This window comes from Antennarius striatus, chromosome 3, assembly GCF_040054535.1.
Source record: "Antennarius striatus isolate MH-2024 chromosome 3, ASM4005453v1, whole genome shotgun sequence".
In the NCBI taxonomy this organism is placed as follows: Eukaryota; Metazoa; Chordata; class Actinopteri; order Lophiiformes; family Antennariidae; genus Antennarius; species Antennarius striatus.
The window spans coordinates 8926234-8942603 of record NC_090778.1 but is presented as its reverse complement, the minus strand read 5'-3'; the positions used below and the strand labels follow the sequence as shown (position 1 = coordinate 8942603).

Sequence of the window (16370 nt, the reverse complement as noted above, 5' to 3'; positions counted from 1 at the left end):
CACAGCTGTGGCTACACAATCAGATTCTTTATTTCCCAACAGCAAAGCTGATGTGACTCGTGTCACTTCAACAAATTCCAAAGAAACTCGGGGCAAAAGAAAGACGTAGATCTGCGTGCTCTGGATTGAATGTCTCATTTGTTTATTTGCCACATTCAATGTGTTCCCAACACCGTATTTCAATCAAAACCTGATTTTCTGGGAAGCCTGCAATTTTTTACATCCGTAAAATAATGCATCACTCATTTTGCCAAAATAATTAGTCAATTAATCAATCGGTAGATACACAGCTAAATGCCATTGTGTCAAAGACATGATCACTAAAGAACTTTTTTCTGGTCCATGACCAGAAATTACAAAAATGTTCCGTCTCTCTTCTATTGAATAACAAGAATCTAATTTAAGGACGTCGATTGGATCGTTTCGAGCAGCATTCCGAGCAGAAGATCCGCCTCGCAGCCAAATGTTTCTGGAATCACTCAAACTGCTTGACGTCACCTCAGTTCCAGTGCGTCTGAATCATAGACACTTTATGTTGTGACTGTATTTCAAATCGAAGGTGAAAGATAAATAGTAAAACTGATGATCTGGTTTTACTGCAGCCACCAGTAAAGCACAGAACAGAGAGTCTAAACATCAGATAGAATAATTATAACAGTAATAATATCAGTACTATAATATAATAAGATTGGAAATCTTCATAATTTTTTCAACACTCAACTTAAAATAATTTACAAATAACAGGATTTTTTGTTTTGTTTTCTAAGACCCAAACAAATTATTAAACTGTACATTTATGGTTCATGACAATGTCGGCAATAAGGACTCAAAGGATCTATAAACAAGATCTTCTCTCCTTCAGTAAGAGCAGAAGTAACAGTAACAAAGTGGAGTTATCGTCACAGCCATGGGACGTAGCGCTGGAGGCAAATGTTGAGACATCACGCTCTGCAACGACGATCAATAACTTCATCCTCAAGTCCCACACAATTATGTGATTAATCAATTAGTCACCTCTTCTTTTAGGATTACACATTATTCACACACACACACACACGCACACACACACACAGCAGCTGCTCCTCTCTCCCCTCCCCCCTTCACCTCCTTCATCTACCCACAATGCTCGGTGTCCCTCCTTCTGCCTTCTGTTCTTCTCTTTGAATTCAACTGTTTAAATATTCTGGCAACATCCTGAGAAAATATTTCATTAACAGAATCAGAATCAGCAACTTTCAGCTTGTATTGACACGTAACAAGGAAACTATTAGTTTTGAAAAAAAAAAAAAGACTTGTATATTTGATTTACATAAAATGAAGTAATGGTTACTGAGTACTCTGAGATTACTACTCTATACTGTATTAAAATTGAAGCTTGACAAATGATGGCTTAAAAGTTTATCATTAAAATGCACTGATTTCATCTTTCATTACCTGATTGATGGCAGATGACTGGTGAATGGTAACTAACTGACTACTATTCTTCTTCTCCAATTAAAATCATAACAAGCAGTATTAGGGGTTATTAAGTCATGCAAATAGAAATAAATGTAATTAGAAAGTTTGAGGTATTTATGTGATAATATTTGAATAGTAATTACAGCCAACAAATATAAAGAACAGAAGAACAATTCTGGATTTAATTTTTTTTAAAATAGAAAAAGCAAATGTTGACTTGATTTTTTTTGTTTCTACTAAAAAGACATCACAGTGAATGTATTTGCTTGGATATGTTGCGTGTTCAGAAAAGAAATAGAATATAACATTTTTTGTTTACAACAAAATTCCAGAGGCTCATTTAAGCTCAAATGCTAATATGAAGCCACATTTTTTAAAAAAAGGTCTGAAAGGTTTACAGAAACAAAAAATACATCAAGTATTCTGACAAATAAAGCAACAAAAACACACGATGGAAATCTTTAACCCTTAAACTCTGTTTGAATTCTAAACCAATCTCTAGATGAAGTGGAAAAAGGTGAACCTGTCCTCATGGAAACTTCACCACACTCATCTATGCCTGGAAACAAGTGAACACGTGAACACACACGTGAACACACACGTGAACACACACACACACACACACACACCTCTTATCAGGATCTCTGTGCACTTGGTCCTCCAGTGTGTAATGGAGAGCATTCCCGAACCACATTCCTGGCTCCAGATGGCTTTGTTCAGACTCCATGGAAACCTCACACGTCTCCAATCCACAGACGCTCTGCCAGCAGCCCAGAAGGGGAGACGCTCGTAGCAAAACTCTCCTTCAGCCACAGATATTTTTAAAAGCGCTTTGCATTTTGTTTTTTATCACACCCTCGACATCCACACATTTTAATTTTCATGCAGGAAAGGTGTGACATTTAAGAAAAACCTGTTACATAAAGTTCACCGGGTATTTGTGTCAGGAGAGATTGATACGAATAAGAATTTCTGATGTGCAAGAACTTCTTATCTCTAACTGGAGTTTTTTTAGTTTGCATCATTAATCATGTTTTTAACACTGAGAATTTCTGAGATCACAACCCTGCCTGAAATACTTCACGTAGCCACATGAGTCATGCAAAAAATTAAAGGCCAGATCCGAGCAGCACTTCAGCGCTGAGCTGTGAACACATCCCAGTAGCAGGCTGCAGCGATGTGGACGGACTGGAGCTGGTCCCAGTCCAGCTGAACAGAGCACTGAAGGCCGACATGATCACACGGAAAAAAGGAGAACAAACACAAAGGCTGTCATTGTGCACGTCGTCTGTCGTTCATTTGTCCTCAGTGTGGTCATGTGACCTTGTTGTGCAGTTAAATCAAATGAGCGCCTTTCAGAGGGAAAGCTGCTGTCCCTCGACCAAATTTAACTTTCCAAAGTTGAAAATAGAGGAAAATCCAATGTTTCACACAAAAAGTACAGTTACCCTTAAAATGAAGGATTAGCAATTCAGGGAAAAATGCTTTTCATAGTGAAATCAGGTACCACAGTCTACATTTATGTCGTTGTTAGTGCCATCACTAAAAAGAAGAGATCCACACTGGACAACAATGCTCAAAAGAGATTACATCATCATGATCCGTGATTAAGCTTAATCTCTGACCGTAACCCAGTTTGGAAAGTAATGTCATTAATGTACATTTAATGGTATTCAGGGGAGTAAAGGCTCAAATTCCTCCATCATCTATAATTACGCTCAAATTAAAGTCTAAAGGCCAGAACTAAAAGACAGAGCAAGCCAAATAGAAATGAATCATTCCTGTTAGTTCATAACAATATCCAGATAAGATCAGGAAGTGGTAAAAAAAAACCAAATAAGAACCACGGGTTCTAAAGCACATGATTTATTACTTTAAAAAAACTCAGAAAAGCAAATATTTTATCAGGCAGAAGAGGAAGAACTGGAAGGTGAGGTTTGATTGCTGTGAGAAATAAAGGATATAAAGTACAGTACTTATGCTCCACGAGATAAACTCTGTTCAGGCTGATGGAGGAAGTTAATACTTGTTTCACAGGGTTTCACGTGTCTACAATAATCATGTTCTATGCTAAAAAAAGAGAAAAGCAAAGAGGATTTACAAGCTGAATCCAAAAATGACATTTGGGATACATGGATCCAGTCAACTCCTTCTACTGTCTTGGGTAGCGAATGAAAAGAAATGCAATACTGAATTCTCCAGAGGTAACAGAGGAGAACACAACCTGAACAGAATTGACTGCGTCCCTTTGCATCTTCAGTGTAAAAATGAGACTGGAATGTACATACTGTGCATTGTACATGGGAATGCAGCAAAATTGCCAAATTCTGTTCATGTGTGATGCAGGAACTGAATTCAGTCAAAACACAGTATCTGCAGGGGCCCTGGGGAGTTCTTCTTAGGCCTCCTGTCTTAGACCTGCTGAGGTTGAAGTTGTGAAATAAGATTCTCTCTTCATAGTACATTAGGAGCTTCATTCGTTCTGTGACTGAGCTCATAAGTCAAACAGTTCGTATCGCAAAGTTCCCCCATTTTAAATAGCAATAGGTAAAATCATCTTAATCCAAACCAGCCTAGGAAAAAACCCCAAACCTCTGAAATTATGAAAAAAAAAACATTTTTTATCAAACAATAGACATGCATACTTTTCCTGTGCATACTTAATGTAACGTATACAAAGATCAAGTATGAAAATAAACACAATAATACAAACACACAAGGTACAGTATATCTTTGCTTTTTTTGATTGAGAACGAGATCCGTTCTCAGCTGACGTATCCATCGCCCCACGGGCATTGGTGTCCCAAATGCTGGATCTCTGATTCTCACTTGTATGTCGAACAAAAATGTGGACAGAGTGATGGCTTGTATCTTCAAAAACTTGGATCTTAAAGTACTACTGTATTTAACTGAATTCAGGAAAACCTGTATCACAATAGGCGGCACGGTGGTGCAGTGGTTAGCGCTGCCGCCTCACAACACGGCAGACCCGGGTCCCGCTCTGTGCGGTGTTTGAATGCTCTCCCTGTGTCTGCGTGGGCTCTCTCCGGGTTCTCCAGCTTCCTCTCATCTCCAAAAGCATGCGTTTCAGGTTGATTGGCCGTTCCAAATTGCCCATAGGAATGAGTGTATGTGCATGGTTGTACAGTATGTCTCTGTGTGTGCACTGGCGTCGTGCCCGGAGTTTCCCCCGCCTCACGCCCTATGCCGCCGAGATAGGCTCCGGCTCCCCGTGACCAGCTGCAACAGATGTAGCGGTGGTAATCTGAAGATGACTGACTGACTGACTGTATCACAATAGTACAAGAAGATTTTTGAAGTTCTTCCAGTGGAAAGAGTCATTTCTAAGTTGAATGAGAAGGATGCCATTTTTCATTTGGGGTTGACTAATAAGTTCTGTGCCCGGGGACTTGTTGTGATTAATGGGGGAATTGACTCCTTAGAACAGAAAGCCCCAGAGGTTCTTTAAAAATTGATATAACTGTGTAATTCTGCTGCTGTGTAGAGTTTGTGCTCATGGCGTTTCTTAATCCAACATAACAAATACTGTAATATATTATTTAATATTTTACAGTCTGCTCTGTGGCACTGGGTTTATGTGGGGTTTTTATTATTAGTTAAACCATATTAATTAATGTTCATATTTATGAACTACCCATCATGTGTTTTTCAAACACATCCTGAAAAAATTCTTTAGAATTGCATTTAAATAAAAATACTAGTTTCAGGATGGTAAAACAGGAAAGACAAATGAAAACCAACTCAGCTAAGAGTGAAACAGGGATACAGATACTTGACAGTATATAGAATCTACATTATTGATCAACCAGAGACTACCCAACCCCACAGACATGCACCACCTACTGACGAAATTAGTTTTGACGAAGATTTTAGATTTGGTTGTTTTAGGAAGTTTCATCTCTGCTTTAGAAACTCTGCTTTCCGATCTCGCTGCTGATGCTTTACTATTCAGTACGTTACTTTTTAACAGTTTAAAACCGTTCACACTTAATATGTCTTACAGATTTTTGGTTGTCCTCCAGCTGCTAAATACTTCTTCTCCAAAATAGTGATCTTTACATAACCTCAATGATTGCATTTATGTTGTCTGGTTTAGGGGCATTCACCATTTTTCTGATTACAATGACAAAACTGTTACTGATCACAATGCATATTTTTCTTCTACATTGCAGAGCCTTTAACACAAGCCATTTGTGTTTTGAAAGAACTATTTTAATTCCTTGAGAAACAGGGTTGCATTCAAAACATTTATTCGGCCCGGTGGCATAGTGGTTAGCACTGCTGCCTCACAGCAAGAAGGTCAGGGGTTCAAAGCCCATCATTTCCAATGTGGCCTTTCTGTGAAGAGTTTCCACATTCTCTCCGTGTCTGAATGGGTTTTCTCTGGGTTCTCCGTTTGCCCCCCATTATCAGGAAAAACATGTATCTAGGTAATATTAGGTCATGTTGGACCGTAGTGGCGGCGCGGCCGGGGTGCAGCTGCTCTGGACCAACACTCCATCTGGCCTTTGAAATTTCATTGTAAGTATGTATTGTATGTGTATAATGAAAATAAAGAAAGTTTGACTTTTTTGACTTTTGAATTGGCAGCACAGGCAGGAATGGAGCTCATTATAGAGGTTAGGCCATGAAACTTTGGGTTGTGAACGCATTAAAAGCGTTCACAACCCTTAACAGGCTCTGTAATAATTAAACCATTCCATTGGCATCCATAAAGATGTCAGAAAGTCTCAAATGTAAATACGCTGTCCCTGATTTGAGTTCCCCCAACGGAACCCCAGTGTATGATGACTCATCATGTCAGCAATGTAATGCAGCAGTATAGGATTCTTATCTCTCATCCTGGATGAGTGGCTCCTAGGGGCCCATCCAGTGCAGAAACACAAACAGTGTATGGGCCAGGTCGGGTCGCATTGAGGGCTCAGATAAACAGGCCGGGAGCAGAGTGCTGAGGAAGCAGACAGATCCTGCAGGAGGAACAGTGACGTCAGGACAAACCGGCGGACAGCGGATGTTCCTGGACCCAGGAGATCATCGTCCTCGCCAGCAGCCTCTAAACAAGCATACACGCTTCTGGGGAGAACCGCCAACCCTCCCAGTTCCGTTTCAATCAGTGGTTTATTTAGTTATTTTAGCAACACGTGGGACTAACACTTGAACATTTGTGTAGCTGTTATATAATAAACTGCATACAGTGATACCTCTACTTATGAATGTCTCTACTTACGGAATTTTCTACTTACGAAATTTCTCAGCAGGAAAATATTACCTCTACTTACGAAAGACATTTTGACTTACGTAATGTAAAAACACAGTATCGGCTGATACTTGAATAAAAACACAGTATCGGCTGATATTTGAATCTCCCACAGGTTCCTGAACGCAACGTTCTCATAGCTGCTCTGCCATTGGCTATTACCTATTACGTATCTTCTTGGCATCCCATTGGCTAAGAGGGATGTCACTCCAGCTCTGTGAGGAGCTAGAACAGTGCTTATGCAGTGTCTCGGCATTCGGCACTCGACCCGTGAGGTAGTCCGATAGTTTTGCGCAAATATAATAACTTTTTGAGTACGTATTCGCTATGGACCCCAAGAAAGTGACGGAGAAAAGAGGAAAAGAAAAGACAAAGAAAAGAGGTTTTTTTGTCCGTACAAAGCAAGAGATAATAGAAAGACATGAGAAAGGGATGCGTTTGGTTTGATCTCGCCAAAGAAAATGGCCATAATGCATCTACAATCGCCATGTTATTAAAACAAAAGGAAGTTTAAGGAGTTTAAGGCATGCGTGGGTAGTTGGAGAAGTTCAAAAGGAGGACTGGAATTCACTCTGTTGTTTGACATCGTGAGATAGGAGCGCATGAACCAAAGAGGGCAAAAAACAATGGGGACAGCAGTTAAAAGGTAAATGACCGTCATTATTATTCTTTACTCTATTCTTTGTTTTTACGTTATGCACAACTCTCATTTATTGTGTAATAATCTAATCGTAACATGTATTTGTTACATGTTTTGATACATTTTTATGCTTTATAAAACATTTGTTTGAATTTTGGGGGGCTTGGAACAGATTAGGGCATTTGCAAGGAAAACGTAGCTCTACTTACGTAATTTTCTACTTCGTAATTTCTTCCGGAACCAATTAATTTCTCAAGTAGACTGTAACAACACACTAAGTACCACTGTAAATATTTTTTAAAGGGCAGGTCCACTAATTTTATACATAAAGGTCAATTGACAGGAAATTACTATTGTGCCTTTGAAAATACGTAGTTCCATGACATTGTCTGCTGCTTTGGGCTACCTGTGATGTCATGGTGATGTCATAAGGCTTATCTCTGCCTGAGACTTCATTTGTCAGACTTCATGATATGGATGCGCATGACTGGTCAGCTGGTCAATGATAAGTTGTTACCCCTTGTCATTATTAGTTTATCAATGTGTGTACAAAACTATCTCAAGTTTAATCCGTTCCATGACTGAGTTCATAAGTCAAACAATTTCCCCATTAAAATAACTAAAATTATTTTAATTCCATTCCAGCCTTATAAAAAACCCCAAACCCCTCCAAATTATGAAAAATAAATAGAAATATTTTACTCAAATAATAGACATGCATACTCTGCCTGTATATCTTCACTCCATGAAAGAGAAAGTATTTTTAACCTACAGGTAAAAATTATTCACAATATTAAAAATAACGATTTTATTTTGGATGAATTAAGATCAGTTTAAGTTCAGTTAAGTTTTAAAAATTAATTTAACACTTAAGGAATCTAGATTTATAAAAGGTGTAAGTCAAAAAGAATGTCAATAGAAATTTTATTCATTTATAATGTCTAATAAGTTGGAATCTGTGTACAGGTGAATCTCTTATTTCAGAAATTGAAAATAATATTCTATACTCTATACATGTAAATTCAAATGTTTCAAGCATTGATTTGTTTTGATTTTGATAATTACGGCTCACAGCTAAAAAAATTGGAAAAAAAAAAAGTATCTCAAAATAGTAGACTTTTAAAGTTTGATAAAGTTTATCATTTGCATTAGTATAAATAAACACTCTGTCCATCTACTCCTCAGCTGGCCCAACTGTCAAAGTTTAGAACTCTTGTGTGGCCCACCGGTCAAAGTGTTTGCCCATCCCTCCCATAGACGCAAGCACACCTCCCCTTAGACACAATCAAAGTGCTAACGGCTAGGAAAGTGAGATGAAAACAGGAAGCAGCTGTCGAGAAGCTGCTCTTCCTAGCTGATTCCAAGCTCTCCTCACAAACTTCTCTGTGGACTTCTTCCTTCCGTTTCTCTTCCCTCTCGTCTGCAAAACGTCCAGCATTGGTCAAATCCATACTTTTCAACCACAACACATTGCAGGTACATCTCAAACCATAGGTGGTTCCAGCAATGACTTCTCCCTAAACCCACTGGTTTAGTCACGCATTACCAGTCAAAACAATTTCAGAGACAAACCAGTTCAAAACAACAAATCCTCAAATACGAGAAAGTGATTTCACTACGTGATTCTTCCACAAAACTGAGATCTAGAAGTTGTTTCCATGCTGGTTCAGAGCCGATCCCCTGAGAACATGTTATCATGGCAGAGCCATGAGACAGGAGCCCCAGAGGATTCCACAGACATGAAGACACAGGTAAACAGGTAGCTCCGTTGTGTCATCACCACGTGTACCGTCACACCTACAGTCAAGCTGCTCTAGACCGACACGCACAAACCCCATGAGCACCAAATTTACACCCCATAAAGTGCCAGGGGCGGAGTGTGCTTTTATTACACAGACGCTACATCTTACATGAAGATCAAGTCTCAAAGCCACACTTGAAAGCATTACATCAATGCTGCTTTATGTTTGCATCTGCTTGCCTTTCATCATTTCTCTAGAAACATCATGCATCACACTTTTCATATACATCACATTCTTTGGCCTGTACATTTATATTTTTATTGGCCTCATAATACAAATGGCAGATACCTTTCATGTAAAACCCTACTTGTTTTTAATCTGATTATGACCATTCAGGAGCATTCAGACCTGCCTCATTTGGAGCAGACTTTTGGTTTGAAAGTGAGGACGACCTTTTCCCAGCAAGCTGCTGAAGAAGAAAGAAAAGAACAGACGAGAAAAGAAGTTGAAATTGGATGGACAGACAGACGGACGACAGTCGAGCTAGTACAGGATCATTTATTGAATCAACAGATTCTGCAGACATACTAGTTCAAATCATCCTGTGTGCCAGCTGGAAATCTGTGGAGCACCCAGTGTGGAATGTACAGAATGCCACGCACGGCTATTTGGGAGCACGATGGAGCAGAAGAATTCATGTGAGACCCAGAGCAAAGTGTTGGTGACTCTGAACAACGGACAGTCAGGAAGCTCCACCAGCTCCACCCAAACGTTCCTGTTACATTTAAGGGTTCTAAGAACTACATCCTGAACGTCCCTGTGGGGAAACACAACCTGTGGAATAATCAGGCAACAAAAAAGCTCAAGAGCAGGTTTGAGACCTGAACAACCATATGAAGTGGTAATCCTAAAATATACATGTTTTATATGGATTTGCATTCGGTATCAAAATGAAAGAAAATCACCAACATTTCTAGTGGAACTCAATGCATTGTTAGAATTTCTACACAATTTCATCAACTGCTTATGAAAAAGATTAACAACCAGGTCCATTTAGGAGGCATTCCAAAGTGTTCAAAGTCACATGACCTGAGTTGGTCAGGTGTTGTGAGATCATATACTACAGTTGTTCTGAGCAAAGGTCTAATGTCTTTATGAAGGATGTGTTAAAGCTCAATAGAAAGTTCAGGAACACCAACCAGTAGAGATCGTTTTGTCATGGTTTTTTCATTGGGAGAAGTTTTCCCAATTTAAAAAATTCTAAAATTAATTACAAAAATGTAGTTAGGGCAATATAAATGGTGCTTTTTAAAAAAATAAAAAAAAGTCCCAATAACAACAGTTTGAATCAGTATAAATGTGTTATCAATTAGGAGTCCACAGCTCATTTGTTGTTGTGCATAAAAATGGTATTTAACAGGACAGATGCAATGACCTCAAAACTCTGGACTTCACTGGATTGCGTAACTCTCCGGAACCTCATCCGACCTTGGAATATCCACAACATTATGTGCTTGAGCGTGAGTGTGTTGTTAAAGCTTTTGACTGGATGTGTGCGTGGCTGCCTCTGAACAGGAAATGAACACAATCTGTCCACGTTGCCACATCAGAATCTCTCATTGGAGCCTCTCAAAACGCCATGTTTCACACTGTCGACCTCTTTGCCTTCACATGAACGCTGAGGAAACTCCCATGTCTGTGTATTTTTGCACACCTACTCCTCTACCCTCTATTTTCTTGTCCTTTGTACAAAATTATGGCTATCTTCTTCTTTCTTTGCTCTTCTTTCCTCTCCCTATCAGACAGGATTACTGCAGCGTCAGATCCACGTTTCATCACACCCGGTGTCTGGACGGCCTCGTCGCTTCTTCAGTGTTTACAGCTGATTTAAACAGGGACAATGCTGGGGAACAGTGCAGACTAAAATCCTCTGGGTAAACTTTAAATAAAAAACGAGACGCATCTAATCAAACCAGGGCTGACGCACCGCCAGTTTTCTGCCAAATCGAGATTAAAACCATGTGGTTCCTAAAGAGGCACAAAGTGGGGAGAAAAATCTTACTGGGTGCAATTAGTGGGCCACTCCTGGTACAGTATTTCACTTCCAACAGCAGTTCTAAAATCATACTTTTTAGATATCTTAACTGAGTGAAACTTAATTTGTGAAATGTGACACTGTCATCTTTGTGCACTGCATCACAGGCAAGAGAAGGAATTTTAAAATAGCACGTGATGAGTTAAAATGATTTAAAAAAACAAAAAAACAAAAACAACTAATAAAGTTTGAGACAGATTGTTCAGAATGGGAATGTAAATGCTTGAGAACATTCTGTAAAATGCCTTGGGTTGTTACATAAAGTGAGATGGGTGCTAACTCTATAAAGGTTTTGACTTTAATAACTCAGTCGTGGCCTTTTCTTAACAGTTAGAAAAATTGTAAAATTTAGTAATTGCATTGCAATTAAAAATTCCATAAAGATTAAAGCAAAACAGAAACCACAAGATCACAAAGAGAAGAAGCCATTTACTCCATAAATCATTTTGCAGAGGTTCAATTTCATATATTTTTCTTAATAATAAATAAACTTAATAATAAACTCACTAAAGTTTTTAAAAAATTACAGGTAAATTAAATTTAAAAAAAAGAAAATTTAAAAAAAAAATCTTTGAAGAACACTCCATATGCCTGAAGGATTTCAATAAGCCCTGTTTTTCCTTTGTTTACTTGGTTTTTAATGTCCAAGTGTTATAAATGAGTAGTATTGTTTCATTAATTTCAATAAAATAAAACTGCACAACAACACAGGACAAACACAAAAAGGTCTCAGTCTGCTGGAACTCACTTAAACTGGTTATGTCATCAAAAACTTGACAACCGCATCATCATCATAATCATCAGAGTCTTCCTCAGCAACAAGTACCCTGTTCTAAAACCTTGTTGTGTAACTTTGTCGTATTAAAGTCTGTATGTCTGCATGATAATACCAATTTATGTATTAAACCTTTTCATTTATAATTCTCATTCTGGACAGTATTCCTTCAGCTCACCACTACTTTAGCCCTCACATTTTTTTCAGCCTCTTAATGCAGGAAACCTCAAGTCTCAACACTTGTTATGGCTTTGGTGAACCCTTCATCTTCATTCCAATAATTCATTGTTGTTGTTCCTTTATCAATCGGCTTTCTAATCTGAGGATGTTCTGCTTTTTCTTTTGGATCTGTGCAGCAGGTCAGACTAAACACAGACACACAAACAGAAAACTGTCCTTGAGACATCATAAGATTTTAATCAGGTTTTCTGCAACTCATCTACCTATTAAATAAAACTCTTAAGTATCTCAATAGTTTCTAGACTGACAGCCATATATCAGTTGTATATCAGGTGAATGACAACTGTCCAACGGGCTGAACAGACCTCGTCCTGATCTGCTGTTCTGATCTACTCTCACATTTCCAGCTCGTGATCCTCTGGGCTTCTCACCCGTAACTCTGGGAGGGTTTTATGAGGTAAAGAACAGTCCGCTGGGTAAGCTCGCTGTTAATTCCCCCAATGTTCCTGAGCCACAACACAGCCAGGCCAGACTGAGCCACGAACAAAGGCCCCGTTTGTCAGATCTGTGACATAATACTGATCTGTGTCCGCTGCAGAGGGAGTCTCCCCGCACCATCGCCGCCCTGAGGCAGTGCCTCCTCCTCTGAGAGGTCCTTGTTCTTCGTCACAGAGATGATAACTGAGATGGGACGGAGGGAGGGAGGGAGGAATTCTGGGTTGTTATATAACCTCCGCAGAAGAGATCGACCTCTGAGGTCAGACGCTGAAGGCCTCATGGCTGATGACAGCAGATCAGTGAGATGGAAAGGGCTTCAAAACAATCCAGTTTATTATTTCTAAGAAAGCCTTAATTTGATAAATATTCTTAGGCTTTTACAAACTTTTGGAGGCAGAGCAAAATAATCTTATTTGTCCATGAACCTGACTAATGCCATGTTTTTGTATTACACCATAAAAAATTGTCAAAACTTAAACTTTAAAAGACAAACTTTAAACACAAACTAAGGCAACGTGGTTTCAAAAACACATAAAGAAACTTTTTCAAAACCTACAGAATGGAATCTGAAGCGCAATTTCAATAATACTAAAAGAAGTTAATAATTTATATCTATCTTGTTGTTTAGAGTGATGTTACCGCATAATGAAGGATTTTTGTGTTCACTGAAGTTATTCACTGGTTGTGTGCGTACAGTCTGTCCTCTTCCTGTTTTTGAGTTAAACATGAAGAGAACAGCTGTGATTAAATCAGCTTGAAGATGATCACTGCTCTGTGAAGCTTCACACAGCATCATCAGCATGACAACATCCAATGGCTATGTTTCACTCTTCACCAAACTGGCAGGCCGGCCAGCTAACCCAAACTGATATATCTAGAGCCACAGCACTGCTTATGTCACAATACCAAACACAAATCCATAGAAAATCCATTTTAAAAAGAAATGTTAAACTGTAGCTTAACCTGATGCAACAACAAGCAAAATGAGTTTATCTGCAAAAAAACAATTCAAAGAGCTTTGCTTTAGAAACACAGGCATTAAGAAAATGTATAAAAGAAACCGTAGAATAAGGAATAAAGTTTTTAAATTGGGTGACACAAAATAAAACAACATAAAAATAAGCATAAGAGAAATACAAAACCCCGGAAATATTGACTGAAGATAAAAGAGCAACGGGTTGATTCAGTAGATTAGCAGGGAGGGTTTAAACGTGTCAGAGCGCTCAACTAAATCATAAAGAAAACAGGAATCTAAAATGGGCTTAAAGGCTCTACTGCGCTACAAAGCAGGGAGACATTTCCTGTGGGTTCATCATCACAAGAAACCTTTACATTACATTGATCTACTGTTCATTTTAACTACTAATTATAGAAACATAAATGGTATTTACGAAGCACGAATACTTTTTCTTCACTTTGGAAGTTTGGAATGACAGAATCACTCAACTAAGACAAAAAGCAATCATTGTTAAACACTTGAGGATTCATCATCTATAGTGTGATGAGATGTCCAGGAACTTCAAATGAAATGTGTTTGTTCTTTACTTTCACCTTTTTCTTGACTATATAGACAAGATCACTTGTCTATATAGTCAATCTATAGACAAGTGATCTCCAAAAACTGGTTATGGTCACTGAACTTTATGAACTCAACCCATGATAAAATCTCTTCTGCACACACAAGTGTTTGGAAAACACCAGGTTTTCTCTTTCCTCACTGATAAAAGGTGAAAAATGGAAATAACCACTAAAAAGTAAAGTGATCAAGATGATCTAATTCATAATTCATATGTTTACTTATACTTAGAACATCCCCATGAGCTCATTCCACAGCTGGACGTTGTTACCTGACAACAGGAACATTGAGCAATTACAATTCTGTTAAATCAGAAAAACATGGAAATGTCTAAAAAAAAAAAAAAAAAAGATGAGAAACTGACTGATTGACTGCTCTCCCTCGTTTTCTCATCACTAACCCTGAGTCTGCTGAATGTAGGTCATCCTTTTCTTAACCAAGTCCTGATCACAAGTCAGACCTGGAAAATCAGGTCCAAATGTTCATCTGGTGTTCAGAGATCGTCTGCCAATAAAACACTTAGCCAGCCAGCTCGAAACACAACGGCTCACTTTGTTTTACAAGCTGAGGTTAGTTAAGCAGCTCAGACACCAACAGAACAGAGCGGCGTCTTTGAGGATGTCTTAGAGCTTCAGGTTGGATTTGAAAAGGAACATAAAAACTTTGTTTAAACACCACAAACATGGCATGGAAATATATAATAGTTCATTGGTAGGTAGGTGGTTTTCTGCCTCAGACATTTACTCTTTTCCTAAATTGTTCCCTGGAATAATGAGGTACTAATGACCAAACTGCCCCCACACACCCTTTAACAAGTGTGAAGTGTTGGAGCCGACATGTGACGGGACTTTCAGGGCTGTCCCGTAAATCAAAGTCAAGGGCGGACAGAGAGGAAAGTTGTTGTTGTTATCAAAATCAAAGGAAGCAATCTGGGAGTAATCTGGATTACGTGATATAAACGAGGAGATGAAAAGTCCACAAAAGAAATAACAACCATCCTTGCCTCGTAGCGTAATTTAACAAGAATCTACAGTGGGGGAAAACTGCTGAGTTCCAGTGTGGAAACTTATTCTAGGAGTTTTAGAGACTGTAGACGCAGATGATTTGAGCAGTGTGAACTGGTTTGAAGCGTTCTGTGTTTAGTCTGGTCTGGTACACATGCACAGAGAATCCACATCAGATGACAACACCCTATGTTTAAACCTGACTCCGAGGAAAACACAAGAGCTGAGCTGCCAAACCTGTTGAGATGTAAATGTGAATTTAACCAGCACCTCCTTGGTGGCATCGGTGAAATGTGCATAGTACTGTTTTAGTAATCCTTTTAACATATTGAAAACATACAAAACAACCATCAGAAACTGTACTGTCACTGTAAGCCCCTGTATTTATTATAAACACATTACAAGAAAGTTCAGAAAAATGACAGCCAGACAACATGACCTAGAAAGTCTCCACCAAATGAAGTCTCTAAATTTAATATGTAGCTCCATAAATGCGCTAAAAGGTGCCAAAACATCAATCTGAAGAGGAGGAAAACAGTTAACAAATGTTAAATAGAAACAAATGTGATTGTCATTTATATCAGATGAAAAGGCAGGCGTACCTGGAGGAAGTAGCGACAAAATCTCCATCCAGCAGCCGCAGCTTGCAGAACAGAACCCCGTTGACAAAAGGGACGGCGGTCAGCTCCTCCAGGGTCAGATGGGTCTGGAACTTGAATTTCTTCTTTTTCACGAAGAATGCCATCGTGTGCAAGTCTTCACTCGCATGAAACACAACTAAAACTAAAGAACGAACCGAACTGCACCATTAAAATTGAAGAAAAGTGGGCTGAAACGTCTGGGCTGCTGTTGATCCTTCAGTAAGTGGTGGAACTCCGCTTCTCCAGGGATGATTCAGCGCAAATGTCTAAAAACAAATCAAGCATGTTCATTAATTGCATGCAGAGATATAAAACGAAAATGTTACGTTTCTGGTTTCAAAGTGAGAAACTACTTACCAGGAGACATTTCGGGTAACGTGGCGTTCGTCACTGGCGTTTCGACCAAATAACATGACAGAAAAATATGTTTTTTCTCCTGCTGGTTCTTTCGGCGAGAAGAGGAGGAACTTTGCGCCATTACTG

At 38.9% G+C, this 16370-nt stretch overlaps 1 protein-coding gene across 1 annotated transcript in view; it reads right to left on the bottom strand.

The window, feature by feature from the left end:
* eeig1a (estrogen-induced osteoclastogenesis regulator 1a) overlaps positions 1-16370 on the bottom strand; it is a 27178-nt gene extending 10808 nt beyond the window's left edge. Inside the window, exons 1-2 of the mRNA XM_068310877.1 lie at positions 16245-16370; positions 15849-16153 (exon numbers count right to left, since the gene is read on the bottom strand). Of these exons, the coding sequence (XP_068166978.1) occupies positions 15849-15991 (143 nt within the window). The 5' untranslated portion in view covers positions 15992-16153; positions 16245-16370. The remainder of the gene's footprint in view (positions 1-15848; positions 16154-16244) is intronic.